This window comes from Uloborus diversus, chromosome 4, assembly GCF_026930045.1.
Source record: "Uloborus diversus isolate 005 chromosome 4, Udiv.v.3.1, whole genome shotgun sequence".
Taxonomy (NCBI): Eukaryota; Metazoa; Arthropoda; class Arachnida; order Araneae; family Uloboridae; genus Uloborus; species Uloborus diversus.
Genome location: NC_072734.1, coordinates 57,273,413 through 57,290,048, shown reverse-complemented (window position 1 = coordinate 57,290,048; position 16,636 = coordinate 57,273,413). Strand labels below are relative to the sequence as shown.

Sequence of the window (16,636 nt, the reverse complement as noted above, 5' to 3'; positions counted from 1 at the left end):
AAAAAAAATACTTGATTTCATTTTCTAAGTAGAAAAATATTACAAGTTTGAAAAAATACTGTTCTGAATCAAAAATCTGTTTTTGAAAGAAATATTCTTACAAGTTGGAAATTTTTTTTATAAGTTTGAAATGAAAAAGAAATTAATTCGAAACTACGAATTAAAATCTAAAATTTTGTTTGGAAACCTGGCATCAGGCTACTGACGATCTATGATTGAGATTTGCTGTGACGTTTGAGAAACGTGAACTAATTTTAATTGGTCAGAAGAAACAGTGACTTCACTTGAAAGATGTAGGTTAGAGGTGAATAATACTCGCACGTGGGATTTGTTATCTGTTATCGGTAAAGGGGTAGATAGCAATATTGATAAAGTTATTTCCTCAATTCGCATCGGTGTGTGTGGACGATCCGAAGTTCTGTAGGATCAGGGTAGCTTTTTTTCAACAGCCGGGTTGATTTGCCGATATTACTGCATGCCTTCTGCAAATCGACGATGGGCAGCCAGCCGTATGCAGCGATTTCAAATAAAACATGCGTGTAGTTGTAATTTGTGAGATTGAGTTATAATTAACAATCCACTTATTACAATTTCATTCATTGTTTTTAAATAACTTCGCGATAGCTGGTACTTGAGGGATTTCATATCAAAAAGGTTTTTTTTTTGTACTTAATTTTACTCAGTATTTAGTTATAACTTATTTTGTCAAATTTAAGATTAAGTTTCTTAATTTAACGTATAGACCATTTGAATGTATCGTTCGAAAAGGATAAAGACTAAAATAAATGATATCGATTTTGTTAAAGAAATTAGTTGTTAAAGTAAAATAAAATATTATTGGGAAAATGAAATAGTCAAAGTGATTCTAATTCTTGAAGGTTGAAAATTTTGTTTTATTCTAACAAGAGTGCTTGTATGAAAAAAAAAATAATAAAGTAAAATACTATGCGATAAAATGACTAAGTTAAATACTAATCAAAAAATAATTATTAGAGTTGATTAAATAAAATGTGATAAATTAAATGAAACTCTTGAAAAGCATATAAAGTGATGAAATATAACTTGAGTGCGAAATTTGCTTACTGGAAAAAAATTAAATAAGTTGATTTTTTTAAATTCGTGAAAATTTGTTAATGATAAGTGTTAATTACTATTAAGAGTAAATTGATTGCAAGTTTTTAAATTAAATTAGTTGGATGAATATTGTAGACCTGATAATGTTTCGAAAAATTTGAGGGTTCGATTCCTGTCACTAATTGCGAAAAATTTCTAAGTTTAAAAATATTGGGAAAGAAAAAAAAAACGATAAAGTAAAAACAAGCAAGAAAATGATTAAGTTAAATACTAAGCGATAAAATGACCAAGTTAAATACTTATCAAAAAATGATTAAATAAAATGTGATAAATTCAATAAAACTCTTGAAAAGCATATGTAGTGATAAAATGTAACTTGAGCGCGAAATTTGCTTACATGAAAAAATTATTCAAGATGATTTTTAAAATCCATGAAAATTTCTTAATGATAAGTGTTTATTAATGCTAAGAGTAAATTGATAGTAAGTTTTGAAATTAATTTCAGTAGAAGTTATTTTTCGGTGAGTCTATTTTTAAAATTTGTAGGATTGTAGACATGAAGTTTTGACACTCGACTTATAATTTTAACATTTTCTTCATTGATGTTTAACATTTTTATGTGATGTGTTTTATTTTACCGTAGGTAAAAGTAATTAAATAAAACTGAAATTTATAAATTGTAATGAAAATTATGTTAATGAAATTAGTTGGTTATAAAGTAATATTTTGGAAAAGCTGTAATGAATGATAAATAGTAAAACGCAGTAAGTAAAATAGTAAAGTATGGTAAAGTAAAATAAAATATTATTGGGAAAATGAAATAGTCAAAGTGAATCTACTTCGTGAAAATTTTGTTTTATTCTAACAAGAGTGCTTGTATGAAAAAAAAAATAAATAAATAATAAAGTAAAATACTATGCGATGAAATGACTAAGTTAAATACTAATCAAAAAAACAATTATTAGTGTTGATTAAATAAAATGTGATAAATTAAATGAAACTCTTGAAAAGCATATGTAGTGATGAAATGTAACTTGAGTGCGAAATTTGCTTACTGAAAAAAAATTAATTCAGTTGATTTTTTTAAAATCCGTGAAAATTTGTTAATGATAAGTGTTAGTTACTACTAAGAGTAAATTGATTGCAAGTTTTTAAATTAAATTAGTTGGATGAAAATTGTAGACCTGATAATGTTTCGAAAAATTTGAGGGTTCGATTCCTGTCACTAATTGTGAAAAATTTCTAAGTTTAAAAATATCGGAAAAAAAAAACGATAAAGTAAAAACAAGCGAGAAAATGATCAAACTCAAAAATATACTAAAAAAAAAAATCGAAATCACGAAAAAATAATCTAAGTCTGAAATGCTTGAAATTAGTTAAAGACTAAAAAGTAAGAAAATAGTTAAAGACTGAAAATAATTGAAAAACGCTAAAATAGTGAAAAAAAATAATCAAAGTGCTAAATGACAGGAAAAAACGTTAAAGTTCAAAATGTATGAAAGAATATTTAAGTTAATTATTTCTTCGAAAATTTAACAAGTAAGAAAAAATATTTTGTTGTATGAAAGTAAAAAAAGAATAAAAAAATTTTGATTTCATTTTTATTCGCAATAAAAAAAAAAATTACGAGTAAGAAAAAAATAGATAAGAAAATTATTTCTTCGAAATTTTTACAAGTTAGAAAAATTATTTTGTAAATTGGACAAAGAAAAAAAATTAGTTAAGAAAATTTAACAAGTAAGAAAAAATATTTTGTTGTATAAAAGTAAAAAAAAAGAAAATAACATATTTAAGATGATTTTAAAAAATTCCGTGAAAATTTGTTAATGATAAGTGTGAATTAATGCTAAGAGTAAATTGATTGAAAGTTTTGAAATTCATGCAAAGAATCAATGTTGTAAAAAAAAATGATAAAGTTTGAAATGCATGAAAAAGAAAATTAAAGTTTAAAATATATTTCAAGTCCACAAAGCATTGAAATAAATCTAAAATCTCGAATGGCTTGTATTTAAATAAATCTTTACTTAAGTGAAAAACTTTGTTATTATGAAAAATAATAATAATGATGATAGTTTCAATTATGAGCTGAAATTTAGTTAATGATGTGCCATGATTAGTACTAAAGAGTAAATTAATTGATGGTTTTAAAATTAATTAAATTGTAATATTCGTTGTCATGGTACAGATTCACATTAAGACTGAAAGAGTAATGGAAAATATAGCATAGTGGTTAGCATACGTTTTTGCTAACTCAAAGTTTGGGTGTTCGATTCCGGACACTCTGTAAAATAAAAATAATTAAATTCGCAGAAATATTCTAAGTCCAGAAAAAAAACTCAGAGTCCCGATAGATGGCGCCACGAACGTTCTTGAAAGTAAAAATCGAAAAGTAAAAACATAGCAATAAATGTTGCCACTCGAAAACTAAAAACTTTGGTGTTGCCATCCAAAAAGTGAAAAACCTCCTAATCTTCTACAAAGTGTTGCCATTCCCTAAAAGTGAAAACGACAAAGTCCAAAAACTTTTTCCGAAACCGAAACTAAACCCTCTTAATCTTTCATGACAAAGCGCGAAAACGCGGTCGTGCGAAAACGCGGTGGCCCCGGGGAGGCGGCTCGACCCAAGGTCACAGGCGGATTGAGAGACGGTGGGGAGGTCAGAGGCGGAGGTCGCAAGCGGATCTGATCCGGCGATCCGCCTGCTGCAGCGAAACTCTCCTTTTTCCCCTACTGATACATTCGCTGCGGGCACGCGCATTTCGCGATAATCGTTCAAATTGTTATTGCTTACTTTTAATTTGTTTTAAACTGATATTATTTAATGAATTTGTAAAAGTTATAAATAAATAGTATATACGCAAGCGCGTAAGGCGAATATATTCTCTGCTGTGTGGATACATTCGTTGTGAGCACGCGCATCTCGCGACAATCATTCAGGTTCTCCTTCTTTACTTCTCATTTGTTTAAAGTTAATGTTGCTAATGTAAAACATGGTAATCATCGCTGGATAATATAGACGGACGCAGATACATTCGCTGCTGTAAGAAAATTTTTGCTGCTTTGCGGATACATTCATTGCGGACATGCGCATCTCGCCATAATCGTGAGTAATGTTCTAGTTTTCCACCTATCCTTTTTTTCCTTCTGTTAAAAAATTACTAAAATGTTAATCCTCCCTTTTCTCCTGTGCATCGAGTAGTGACAACCAATGTATGATTTGCAGTGGAGACATAATTCCAAAAAATATATGAGCTTACAAAGAAGCTTAGTTTTAAAATTTTGAAATTTAGCTTAGGTCTTTGCATCCATAGGCTCACATAATTGGCATGAAAATTAGTTCCTTGTAACCTCACAGCATACACCTGCAATTATTTGCAATTCTGTGCTTTATAACGTTGTTTTAGCCAACGAACTTTTACAAAATGTATTTATTTTTTATGATTAAAAATGTTTTTCTTTTTTTTTGGAAGGGGGGATCCGTACATCCCCCATTTTCTTTTTTTTACGTGATAGACAATGATTAGCTTGCAGATACTTTTGAGTTGCGTGCGTAGATACTTAAGATTTTTATCTGACTCTGCTTCTCACAGCCTCATATGAGGCAGTGAGAAGAAAAGGGATGTAAGTGGCAAAATAAAAAATTTGGAATTAGCCTGTACAAATGGTAGGTGAACCTCTCCTCTGTCTTCGGGCGAAAGATAGTACTAGTAGTCCTGATAAGTGCTGCTGTACAGCACGATTTAGAAAAAAAAATCAATGAAAACCTAACTAGGAAGTTATCTTTATATGCGTTTTACTCAAATTTTGAAAATGTCCACTTACATCCCTTTGCTTCTCACTGCCTCATATGTCGATGCTGTTCTGAAGTCAGAGCAACAAGTGCGACAACAGCATATTTCACATTGTCACGTTGGTGTGTAAACAGCATGATAAGGATACTGACCATTGGAAGAATGCAATAAAAGTCTCAATGCTGAACTTTCCCTAAGCTTACTATTAAATTTATTGTTGCTTCTCTCTTACCCAGGGACATGGGGTGACGACCAAGAATACCGTCTGATTCGCTATCTGATGTCCAACTACGATCCCGCCGTCCGTCCTTCCGTATCAGCTGCACAGCCGGTGACTGTTGTTTTTAGATTGTCTCTACTCGCCCTGTTGGGCTTGGTGAGTATCCTACTACACCCATTAATTATCTCTCAGGATTAAAGTAATTTACTTAATAAAAAATAAGCATGATGTGCAAACTCGGAAAGAGTCTGCACATCATGCTTATTCTTTATTAAGCAAAATTCTTCGTGTTGAAACTCGGAAAGAATTGGTATCTTGTTGAGACATTTTGACCGTGAAATGTTCAATGTTGCTGGAATAAATTCGGACTGCGAAGAGCTGACTCTGGCTCCGCCTTGTTTCAGAAGTGCCCATTTTCGTGGAGGGTGTATATAGAGAGGAAAGTTGAAGATCGGAATTTGCAAGTGCGTAATTGGTTCTAGAGCTTGAATATGTCACCTTGGAATTTAAGAAACTAGCGAAAGATGTAAAATATTTAAACTTCATGCTGTCAAGACACATGTCTCATTGAACAGGTCACATATTGCGTAAGCGGGTGGTTTTTGACTTAACCTCTTTCATCACTAATTGGCCAGAGATTGCAACGCATCCTATAGTTGATTTAAATTTAAAATTGGCAAACGAGGGGTTGCACCAATAACGCTTGTAATTTTTATTTTTCACCAGCTCAACGCAGTTAATGCTGCAGCTTAAACATTTCAGAACAAAATAACAACGAAAATATACTAGGAGTGCATTTTTTCCCCATATCACCAAAATGTCGCGAAACGCAAAAATATGCCACGCGTCCTTTCTTCCTTTTCTACCTATTTTATGGAATGGACTCGTTTTGTCAAATGATTGACAAGGGTCATTTGACCGCGATCGGACTATACTACATTTGGATGAAAATAATATGGAAGTTGAAAATATTATCACCTACTCAACTTATTTAACTTTCTTTAACTAGTTTTAAATTGATTACAAAATATTAATAATTTATAATTTGTTAAATTCAAACATTTTAGCAAAACAGAGGGCTTGGAAAAACGTTAAGCTGAGAAGAAAGGTAACTAAAGAACTCATTGGTTATGGTGACGGAGTATAGTAAAATATTTAAGCACTTTCTTATCAGCAATTTGAATCTTGGAACTTTCACAAAATTACTGAATACATTTTCTGTTTATTTGAACTTCATACTGAATTAGAAATGATATTTTCCTTTGAGACTAATTTGAGCTCTACAAGAAAAGCGCAGCTGCAAATGGGGTCGTTTCCAATACTTCAAAAGTATTTTTTTCTGAAAGAACATGCTTAAAAACATAGCATCTAACCATTTGTTAAATATTTTTGTTTAAGTTTATTATTTAAAAAAAAAATTAAATCAGTGATCTTTCATTGTTTACATTTCTTGCCGATGACATCACAAATGATGAAATGCCATTCTGTGTTGCCATTCACAGAGCAAAATATTTAATTCGCATCTTTACTCACGTGTATTGGCAACGATATGGTTGATAGCAAGCGTAGAGTGCAATTTTAATTCGCTTCTTGAGTATCATAACGTGGAAACGCGGTACAAAGATGCGCGAAAAAGCATCATTTGTGACGTCATCTAGACCACGCCTTGTTTGAAAAATCGTACATTTAAAAAAGTTAATTAAAAAATAACTGTTGGGAAAACGAAAAATTTTTCAGAGTCCACGTTTTTTTTTTTGCTTATACTATCAATTTCAGTCACTAAAAGTACTACTTTTGACTAAAGGAGACAACCCCATTGAAGTTCGGAAAGCAATGCTGACCACAAAGGTAAATGGTACCTGAGTCTCATTCTTTTTTTAAATGAGCTCAAAACGCACTAAGGGGTTTCCCATAAATAACGTTACACTTTTTAGAAATAATTTCATCCCCCCCCCCTTTATTCCCTTTATCATAAAACACCGCACTTCGCCATAACATTTCCACCACCACTGTCAAGCATCGCAGTGAAACTACATTAACACATTCGTAATTTTACAATTAATAAATAAAACACCGCGTTATACATAGATCACATTTCGAATTTTGTTTTCAAACTTTAATGATTATGGTTACAGTTTTAGAATGCTGTTGCGTGTTTAAATGACATTTGACAGTGGGGTTGCTTCCATCAGTCTAAAGTACTACTTTTAGGCTTTGCATTTAATAGAATGAGCAAAAAGAAAAACCATGGAGCGAGGAATACCTTTTATTTTCAAAACGTTTAATTTTTAATTAATTTTTTTAAATGCCCAATTTTTCAAACAAGGCGTGGTCTTTGTGACGTCAAAAATAATTAACCTTTTCACGCTACTCCTCTTGCGGGCTGAATGCCGATGCGTTGCTGTCTACCGCGTTTCCACAATATGATAATTAAAAAGTGAATTAAATATTGCGCTCTACGCTTGCTCAGTGAATGGCAGTTTATCACTTGTAATCTCATGCGCAGAAGCATAAAAATTGAAATTGAATCTGCCCACTGAATAAAATAATTGTTAAAAATAATTTAACTTTGTCAAACTATTTTAAAATTTGTCGAATTCTATTATTTTAAGCATGCTGAGAAAAAAATATTTTTTTAAATTTCGGAAACGAACTCATTGAAACCTTAATGAGCATCGATATGTTTCAATGCAAAATAAGCTCAGTGAGAATAAAAAATAAAATTACCAGAAGTAAACAACATTTTAACTTTTTAAAATAAACCTAAAGGAAATGGAATGTCAAGTTAAATAACAACTATTTTGCTAGCTGATTTTAAGAATTTGTAAATTAACCAAAATGCCCCATGTCGCACTCCTTGCCACTTCCCCTCTCCAATCTTGTCACTGATTCACTATTTCGTAAATCCCCTTCAACGGTCGACATCATGTTTGGACGCACCCTACAGCAAATTTAAGTCTTAAGAAATATAATACCAAAAGTTCTTCCTTTTCAAGTGTTTATTTCTTTTTTTCAGCAATGAGCACAAATGGTAAAAACATATGCGAATTTGTTTTTATACACATGCAGTTGCCTTAAATTTTATCAAATGGCCCGTTTGAGAAAAATAAATAAATGGTCTCTATACTGATAACAAGCACTAGTGGATCAATAGGGTCTGGTGGGGTAAAGTGGTCATTCGTCAAATAAATGGCTATAGCTTGGAAATAAATGTTCAAATGAATGTGAAAATTTTATTTTAGAGTAGGGTAGTTAGAAGCTGCATTTTGAATACAAAATTTTAAATGTGGAAAAATTTTATATGCTAAAAAAATATTTTGTGTGAATATGAAAATTTTTAAAATCTAAACACCTCTTTTAACTTCCTTAGGAAAATTTGTTTGTTAGAATTATGAACAGATTGACTGCATGGGAAGCTTCCTACATGTCTCAAAAACCTTTACTCATTAGCAGTTAGCTGAATCTATTTTCGATAATTTTTTAGAACAATTTAAGTAAGATGGGGTAAAGTGGTCATAATATTAGGCTTAACGAATATTGTTCTTTTAAAGTCACTTAATCTTTAAGTATAAGGCAGATATAAATTAAATAATAATTTCACGTAATACGTATTGCTTTTACAGTAAATAGGTTTAAACATAAGAAAATATTCGTATGCATACGCATATACTCGCGTAGGAAAGTATAACGTATTCACATAAATGCACAGACAATTTTACACAACATTTTATATCTTAAGAAGTTTTAAAGCTTTTGATAAAATTTACGGCCTGCAGCTGTAATACATGCGTTGCAATCACAAAGCACTCTCTGTTGCAATAACGAGTCATCAATCGCTGCGCCTTTGTTGCGATGCGTGTATTAGAGCGACTACAAACCGTAACTTTTAACAACTGCTCTAAATATTTCTTAAAAACTAAAATGGTGGGTAAAATCATCTTTGTGTAACAAATTTGGGACCTGTTTTGCATCCCTCAGTTTCTGACTTTGTGTGCATGTAGCGCGTCAGCGACCATAGGTTCCTTATGATTCTTTGCTTCTTATCCTCTCCTCTCACACCCCTTAGAAATTCGAAAGTCGAACTTTTGAGAAACCGAATCTGAAAAATTCTCATAAGTGTGCTCATCAAAATGCTTAATTTAAAACACATGAACTAGCATGTTTTTTTTTTTTTTTTTTGAACTGCATTTTGTTTGTGTGTGTAGCTAAAAGAATACTTTGATTTCAGGATGAACGAAAAGGGATTCTTTCAAGCAGTTGTAGAATCACACAGGTGAGTGTTAATTTAAAAATTTTTATCCTTTTTTTTATTCAGAATAGGCTTTAAAATAAAAAGAGGAAGCAGTTTGCTTCCTCTTTAAAGAGAAGTTCTCTGTCTAATGTCTCTCTCTGTCTGTCTAAAGACAAGACAACGTCTCTTTTGGATCCACCAAGCCAGCAACTATTTTCAAACATTCTGGTGTAATATTTTCAAAGATAATGCAATATTTTGTTTACAGACTCATTCACTATTCAAAACTTCCATTTGTTTGAAATAGTAGTAAAAACATTTACACATCCAAAAATGTAAATTGACAAATATTTTACCGCAGTCGCAATGGTTGTGAAACCAGCGCGAATGGATAAAAAGTAGGAATTGGCGCAATTTTGCTAAAATTTGCTTCAACACATAATTTAAATCTCTAATGGTGGAAAATGTGCTAACAAATATCACAATTCATTGGGAAGAAGGAAGTGAGCAGAATCTAAAGGCACATAACTTGCCTTTTTATCTACTAAGTTTTTTTTTCTTTTTAAGAATTCTATTGACAAAACATCTTTCAGGTAAATTAAGTAGTAAAAGAAATTAAGAGCCTAAATAAATATTAATGATATACAAGTGAAATACATAGTGTTTAGCTCGTTTCATAATGAAGATCGCTCATACCCTGTTTCACGAAAAGTGATATCGGAAGTTGATATGAAAGGCTGTTGTTTTTTAGCCTACATTTGCCACATCTTCCGCTTATAGCTGAATAGATGATTCCGTTCGTATTGAACGAAGGTCAGAGTTTGTTTTTAGTTTTGCTCCTTTAGCTTTTGATTACGCTAGCCAAATCTTACACAAATGCGAAATTTTCGGAAAAAGATAGCTTCCGTTTTCTTCTTTTCGGAGATATAAATGTCTTTAAGAAAAAAAAGCTATTGATTTTTAATTTTGTTTTCTAAAAGAATCGAAAACAGTTGAATGCCTCTAAAAAGTCTCATTCAGAGGGCGCTGTTTGTAGTATTTCTAACATCACGCAGATAACGGTGTCACAAAGCGTATACTTATTTCGCATGAAAAATTACAGAAATATTTAATGTTCTGAATATATTGCTCAGGTTTTCAACAGAATTTTAGAAGGTTCAGTACTGAAATAATGAATTAATATTTTACACCGTGTATGTCCTTGTTTAGTGCTTTAAAAAGCTCTGTACTATCTTTCTTCGAGAACATCAATGTCACCTGTCAAAAAGAGTATTGATGTCTCTTATACACATATACAAAACTAGCACTAGAGTGTAGAATCGGGATACCATTGGCAGATACAATGGACTAATCTTACTACTATTATATATGCGAAAGTTTGTCTGTATGGATGTATGGGTGTTTGTTACTCTTTCACGCAAAAACTACTGAACGGATTTTGATGAAACTTTATAATAATATAACTTATGCATCAGAATAACACATAGGGTAGTTTTCGCCCCGTTATGGGGGGCAAAACCCCCTTAGGGGGGGCAATAAAATACAATTTTCGTATAAATTCTCTAATATGGTGATGAAAAAATACTTGCACATATTTACATTATATGTCCATCGAAAGCTCTGATTTTTCTGCTGAAGATGGCACCGGTTCCAAATTTCTAAGTAGAATAAAAAACGAGTTATGAGCTTTTTAGTTCCATGTTCGAAGGCTTTCCTCAACCCAATACAGTATTTAGTGTATCATCTCAACTCCCTGTCGATAGCGACAATTGTTGTATTGTTGACTATCTTTGCTCTTCGTGACTGTTCAAGACTTTTTTCAAGTCAAAACTTGAAGTAAGGCACAAGATTGGCAAATAATACATGGGTTTGGCTGATTATTTTCCATTTTAATGCAACTTTGAGGCAATTAATGCGTTTTATTTAAAAATTTATTCCTGTTGACTGGGTATTTTATCCATCAGCAGGAATTTAGCCAAACGTTTTTTGTGGAATCATTTCAATAGCTAAGGCATTTGGCAATTTTTTCAACTGTCACTGTTTGTGAAGCTAAAGAGTACGCAATACTGTTTCTCGGTTTTCACCATGTAACTAAATATCGCCATTTCTTTAATATTTCTTTCCTTAAATTCGTTAACACGTAAAATAATTCGCCAACTAAATCAAGCAAATCCATAAACAGCACACAAACTTCCATTTATTTGTCTTTGCGCACAATTTCAAACAATTGCCAAATTTTTACTATTTATTGGAAACGTGTCGGGTAGCAACATTTTATAATCATCTGAAGTATCTCAGTATTTGGCGACACTATCTCTTCGGTAAAAATTAGTAACACACAGTTTCACAAAGTAGGGAGAGGGAACCTCATTTAAGGTATCCCAATACGATTAATGCAAATTTAATAACATTTAAAATCGCAGTAAGGGATTACGGGCGGCTACGTTTTTAAAAGTTTGTACTTCAATAGCTATATAGAGAAGGTTTTAGACTAAGTTGGAAAAAAAAAATTCTTAAACAAGTGAAGTTTAATTTCATATTTTGGAAATTCCTCAAATTTGTATATGCTTAAGTATCGTTTTTTCGTTTCTAAAAGAGTACTATTTTGTTCTTCATACTTATCGCCATTTTACTTTTATGGGTTAGGAAGCAGCTCTATTTTCAATCACGTCAAAGCGGTGTGTTTTGAGTTATTTCAGTTACAGCAGAGAACGAATAAAACTAGCGATTGTTTCTCATAATTATTACAGACCCAGGAAACGCAGGGTATTTTTGCTACGTACAATTATCTGGTAACTAAATAAATTTATGAAATAGAGTCTGCCCCCCTACCCCCAGTTACCGTCGAACAAAGATTTTTTTTTTTTTTTTCGCCAGGAACGGCCAAATACATGCAGACATTTTCTTTATAGCATCTTCTGTTCGGAATTAAAAATCGTATCTTATGAATATCGTATAGATTAACCAAACATTTTACGCAGTTTCATAAATTTGACAAGTCTCTGGCGAATGTATGGTACTGTGGTCCTTTGACGATTAATAATGGATTTGCATTATTTTACACTTTAACGCTGCTTTTAACTGCAAAAATATAAAATGAAACTAAACAAAATGACATTTTGAAACTTATTTGATAAGAAGAGTTATGATAACGTGTTCGGGACGAGTGTTCAAAAATTTTGGCGCTACAGCCATCATTACAAAATTTACTTTTTGTAATGGCTGTACTTTTACTTTTTACTTTTGGTACATTTAAAAGGGCAGGCAATTTGAAATGTCAGCGAAACTGGAGACAAACTTTTTTTTTGGTAACTATTTGACCTCTGCCTGTGTTGACCGTTAATTTGAATCGATTGATAAAACTGCATTCAACGTGAGCGAAACCGCGGGTAAAAGCTAGTTACTTTATACATTATTTTATCATTTTAATTAACTTTAAAATGAATCATCTCATTAACATGATTAAAAGCTCCTTTAGCGATTTAATCTTACGATTCGAAAAAAATGAGAAATATATTAAACAACCTACAAAAACCCATTGAAAAGGTAAAATGAGCAGCCAAAAAAATATATTGAACTGTTAAAAAATATTGAAAATCCCTTTAAAATGTTAATGGTTTCAATAACTTAATGAATTGAGAACTGAAAGTTCTTAAAAATGTAAAATAATCGGCCAAATAAAAATATGAGTGTAGAGCCATTAAATAATATTAAGAGTTCCATTAAATTGCAAAATTAAAGCATAAGGAGCAATTATGGCAGCAAAATGAAAGATATTTTTTGTTTTTTACCAATGTATAAAGAAAGCAAGTCCCATATATACACTTATTCTACACTTTTACCTATAACCATACACATGTACAAAACAGATCTCGTACAGATACATTAAATAGAATTGATTGTAGCATTACTAAATAATCAATGTTACTGATGTCATTACTAAATCCTTCAAAGTTTAACCAAGATAAATGCTGTCTTTACCCGGGGAAGTTCAATTTGTCACATAAGCTTTTCAGGGATCTAAAATCGAAAAATTACTCTCTTTCGCCCACTTTTAACCCATAATTTTCAAGTAGTGATAATTGACTTTCTAAAAAGGTTTTGTGATCAAATGAGCGGGCAAATTACATAAGTATTAAGAATTTATAATAAAATTTTATTAACTACTATTTAGTGTTAACTACTATAAAACATTTAATACAAATTAATTCTTAGATTTTTCCTCATGTTTTTCCCCTATTGACGTTTGGTAAAGTTGTAGGATCTAATGTAACAAATGTAATTATTCAGATAAATATAATCTTTCATTTTTATGCAAAAAAATAATTGCGTTCTGTTGTAGTTTCACCGTCAACGATTTTCAGAATAACGAGAGGAAAAATACATGCACAATGGACAGAAAATAGATGAAACGGAAGGCGAACTAAAATGTCGCTATAAATTGGCCATCATTTGACATTAACGATGTTTATTTTAAATCGTCGATATCCATTAAATTTCCGTTTCTTAATCGATTCACTACGAACGTGGAGGTTTAAGCCTGTTTATGATGTTTTTTTTTTTTTTTTTTCCTTTTGTCCATTTCGTTTATCATTTTGGCTGAAACTTCAGGCTTTAAATGCAAACAAGAACAATAAATTTCGGTTTGCTTAACCACTAAGAAAACATAAAATTAATAAAAAGTGAGAATAAGAGGGAAAAAAGCGGTTGCTGGTGGCTGATATTATGCTTGGTTGATCTTATAAACATCTTAAATTTTTAAGTTTTGAAAAAATGTAAATAGTTTAAAAAAGAACGTTTAAGAAAATTAACGGAAGACCGAAACCTAACTGCAATCTTTGATTGTGAGCACTTTAATTTTTCAAAAATGGATTCACAATTTGATTGGTTGATCTATTTTATTCTTTGAACTTACGTGTGACTTTACTTTTCCAGAAATGGAACGACGTTCACCTCCGGTGGAATGCCTCAGACTTCGGGGGCGTAGGAACCGTACGCATCCCCGCTGCGCAGATATGGAGGCCCGATGTGATCTTACGTAACAAGTAGGTACGATCCCTTACAACCTCACAACTTCTTCACGATATTAAATGATTTCACATGAACTCAGAACTGCTGCTCACATTCTGGAGCTCAAAGCCGAAGCAATAATTTAACAAATGGGCGTTTTGCTTTTTGCCTTACAATCCACTTAGAAGATTTCATGTGAAAAAAACTAGGGCTGCCGAGTCGGAAGAAAAATGAGACTCCAGCTTTAACTACGGGAATTTTAGAACCTTCGACTCTGACTCCTTTACCCTAAAATTAGTCTGATTGTGACTCCGCCAGCTCTGGCAGAGGCGGACTTTAAGGAAAAATGACCGATCTGACTCTTGCAAATTTTAACTTTCGACTCCTGATTGCAACTCCTTTACCTAAAAATCAGTCCGACTCCGACTTTGTCCGACCGCTCTGATGTAAACAATATCATTTTGTTTTCGTTTCATATTCAGCTGCAAAACAAGAAAAACATATTTATGACTGAATTTATGAATAAATTTATTATCTGACTCATAAATATGTTTTCCGAACAATAAGTGCATTCAATTTTCTTTTCATTTTAAACAATATCAGAAGATAATGAGCATAACACGATAAATTGAAATTTCATAAGAGTTTTTCATGAAATATAAGTAATTACTGCTTTGTTGTAAATTATGTTTTTAAGAGGCTTAAGGAATTAAAATTTGAATTTCCCGAACTATACTATTAATAATTCAGAAATTAAATTCCATCTGAAGAGTAATGTTTGATAGCAGAATAATAATCCATAAATGTTCATGTTAACAAAAAATTATAGTTATTTATTTTAAAGAGTGCTTAAAATGTTTTAATATGCTTTTCGTTGAAAGGATTTGTCGCCACTCTTTCAATTAAGAGTTTGTTAAGCTGATTAAACTTCCAACTCGTCTCCATTCCTAGCAAGAACTTAGATATGAATAGATTATTTGCAAAATAGTGTGTCAAATTGCACAAATTACAGATAATCATTCGTGGTAGTTTGCAAATGGATATAATATAAATCAAAGAAATAATATAATGTTATAAATATCTCATTTAAATAGACCTTTAACCTTCAAAATTTTCGACTTTCTAGAAAAAATATATGTTATGCATAGTTTGATTCTGAACAATTTGTTACATTATTTATTACCGTACGCCAAAAACTTTTCAAGTTGTTGTAAAAATGCGTAAACTTTCCCCGTAGAGATTTATGTTAACAGCAGCTGTTTGAGCCTCTTTTCTCAGGTGCCGGTTTCTTCGGTTTTCTCGTTTTGCGCGCATGATATCTCAAAAAGTTTCTTATATATTTCCGTAAAACTTTTCATACATGTTTGTCTGGTATATATTTATGATTTGAACCTAAATTTTAACTAAAAATGGAAATTAATATTTAAAAAAAATATTTTTTTGCCCAAAATTTTGGAAATTTTTAATAATGACTTATAAAATTTCAAAAAATAAATAAATAAATAATTTTAAAAAAATAAAAAAATTTAGGTTCAGGTCATAAATATAAACCAGACAAACAAGTATGAAAAGTTTTACGGAAATATATAAAAAAACTTTCTGAGATATCATGCGCTCAAAACGAGAAAACCGAAGAAACCGGCACCTGGGAAAAAGAGGCTTAAACAGCTGCTGTTAACATAAATCTCTACGGGGAAAGTTTACGCATTTTTACAATAACTTGAAAAGTTTTTGCGTATGGTAATAAATAAGGTATCAAATTGTTCAGAATTAAAATATGCATAACATATATTTTTTCTAGAAAGTCGAAAATTTTGAAGGTTAAGGGTCCTTAGACCCCTTAAACATTATGTGAAACTAAGACAAAATCAAAAACTAAAGGTAAGAAACACACGATAATAATAAAATTTTGGTCGATTAATGCAATAATATGAACAAGTGTGCCCATTTAGGACTGTTAGTTGCAAAAAATTAGTTTCCAAAATTGATGATTAACATTAAAAGTAGGAATTAAAAATTAAAACTCTTATGCATAAAACTCAAAATATCTAGTTTTCTCCTCATAAACGTTTTAATGTTGGAGAATTAAAACAAATAAATACAAATCTTGATTTAAAAAAATATTATTTATTTATTTTATTTTATTTTATTTTTTTTATTTATTTATTTTTTTTTTTGTTAGTTTCTTAAAATTTATGACGAACTATAAAATACGACTCAATATAAGAAATTTAATAAATTACCGTAAACGCGGGCTACTTTGAACCATGTTTTGAAGCGTTTCGCATTTTTTTCCGATAATTTCGTAGC

At 31.2% G+C, this 16,636-nt stretch overlaps 1 protein-coding gene across 1 annotated transcript in view; it reads left to right on the top strand.

Moving 5' to 3' along the window:
• LOC129221541 (ligand-gated ion channel 4-like) overlaps positions 1-16,636 on the top strand; it is a 131,404-nt gene that overhangs the window by 64,040 nt on the left and 50,728 nt on the right. The window contains exons 3-5 of the mRNA XM_054856033.1: positions 5,102-5,241; positions 9,314-9,358; positions 14,252-14,361. Of these exons, the coding sequence (XP_054712008.1) occupies positions 5,102-5,241; positions 9,314-9,358; positions 14,252-14,361 (295 nt within the window). The remainder of the gene's footprint in view (positions 1-5,101; positions 5,242-9,313; positions 9,359-14,251; positions 14,362-16,636) is intronic.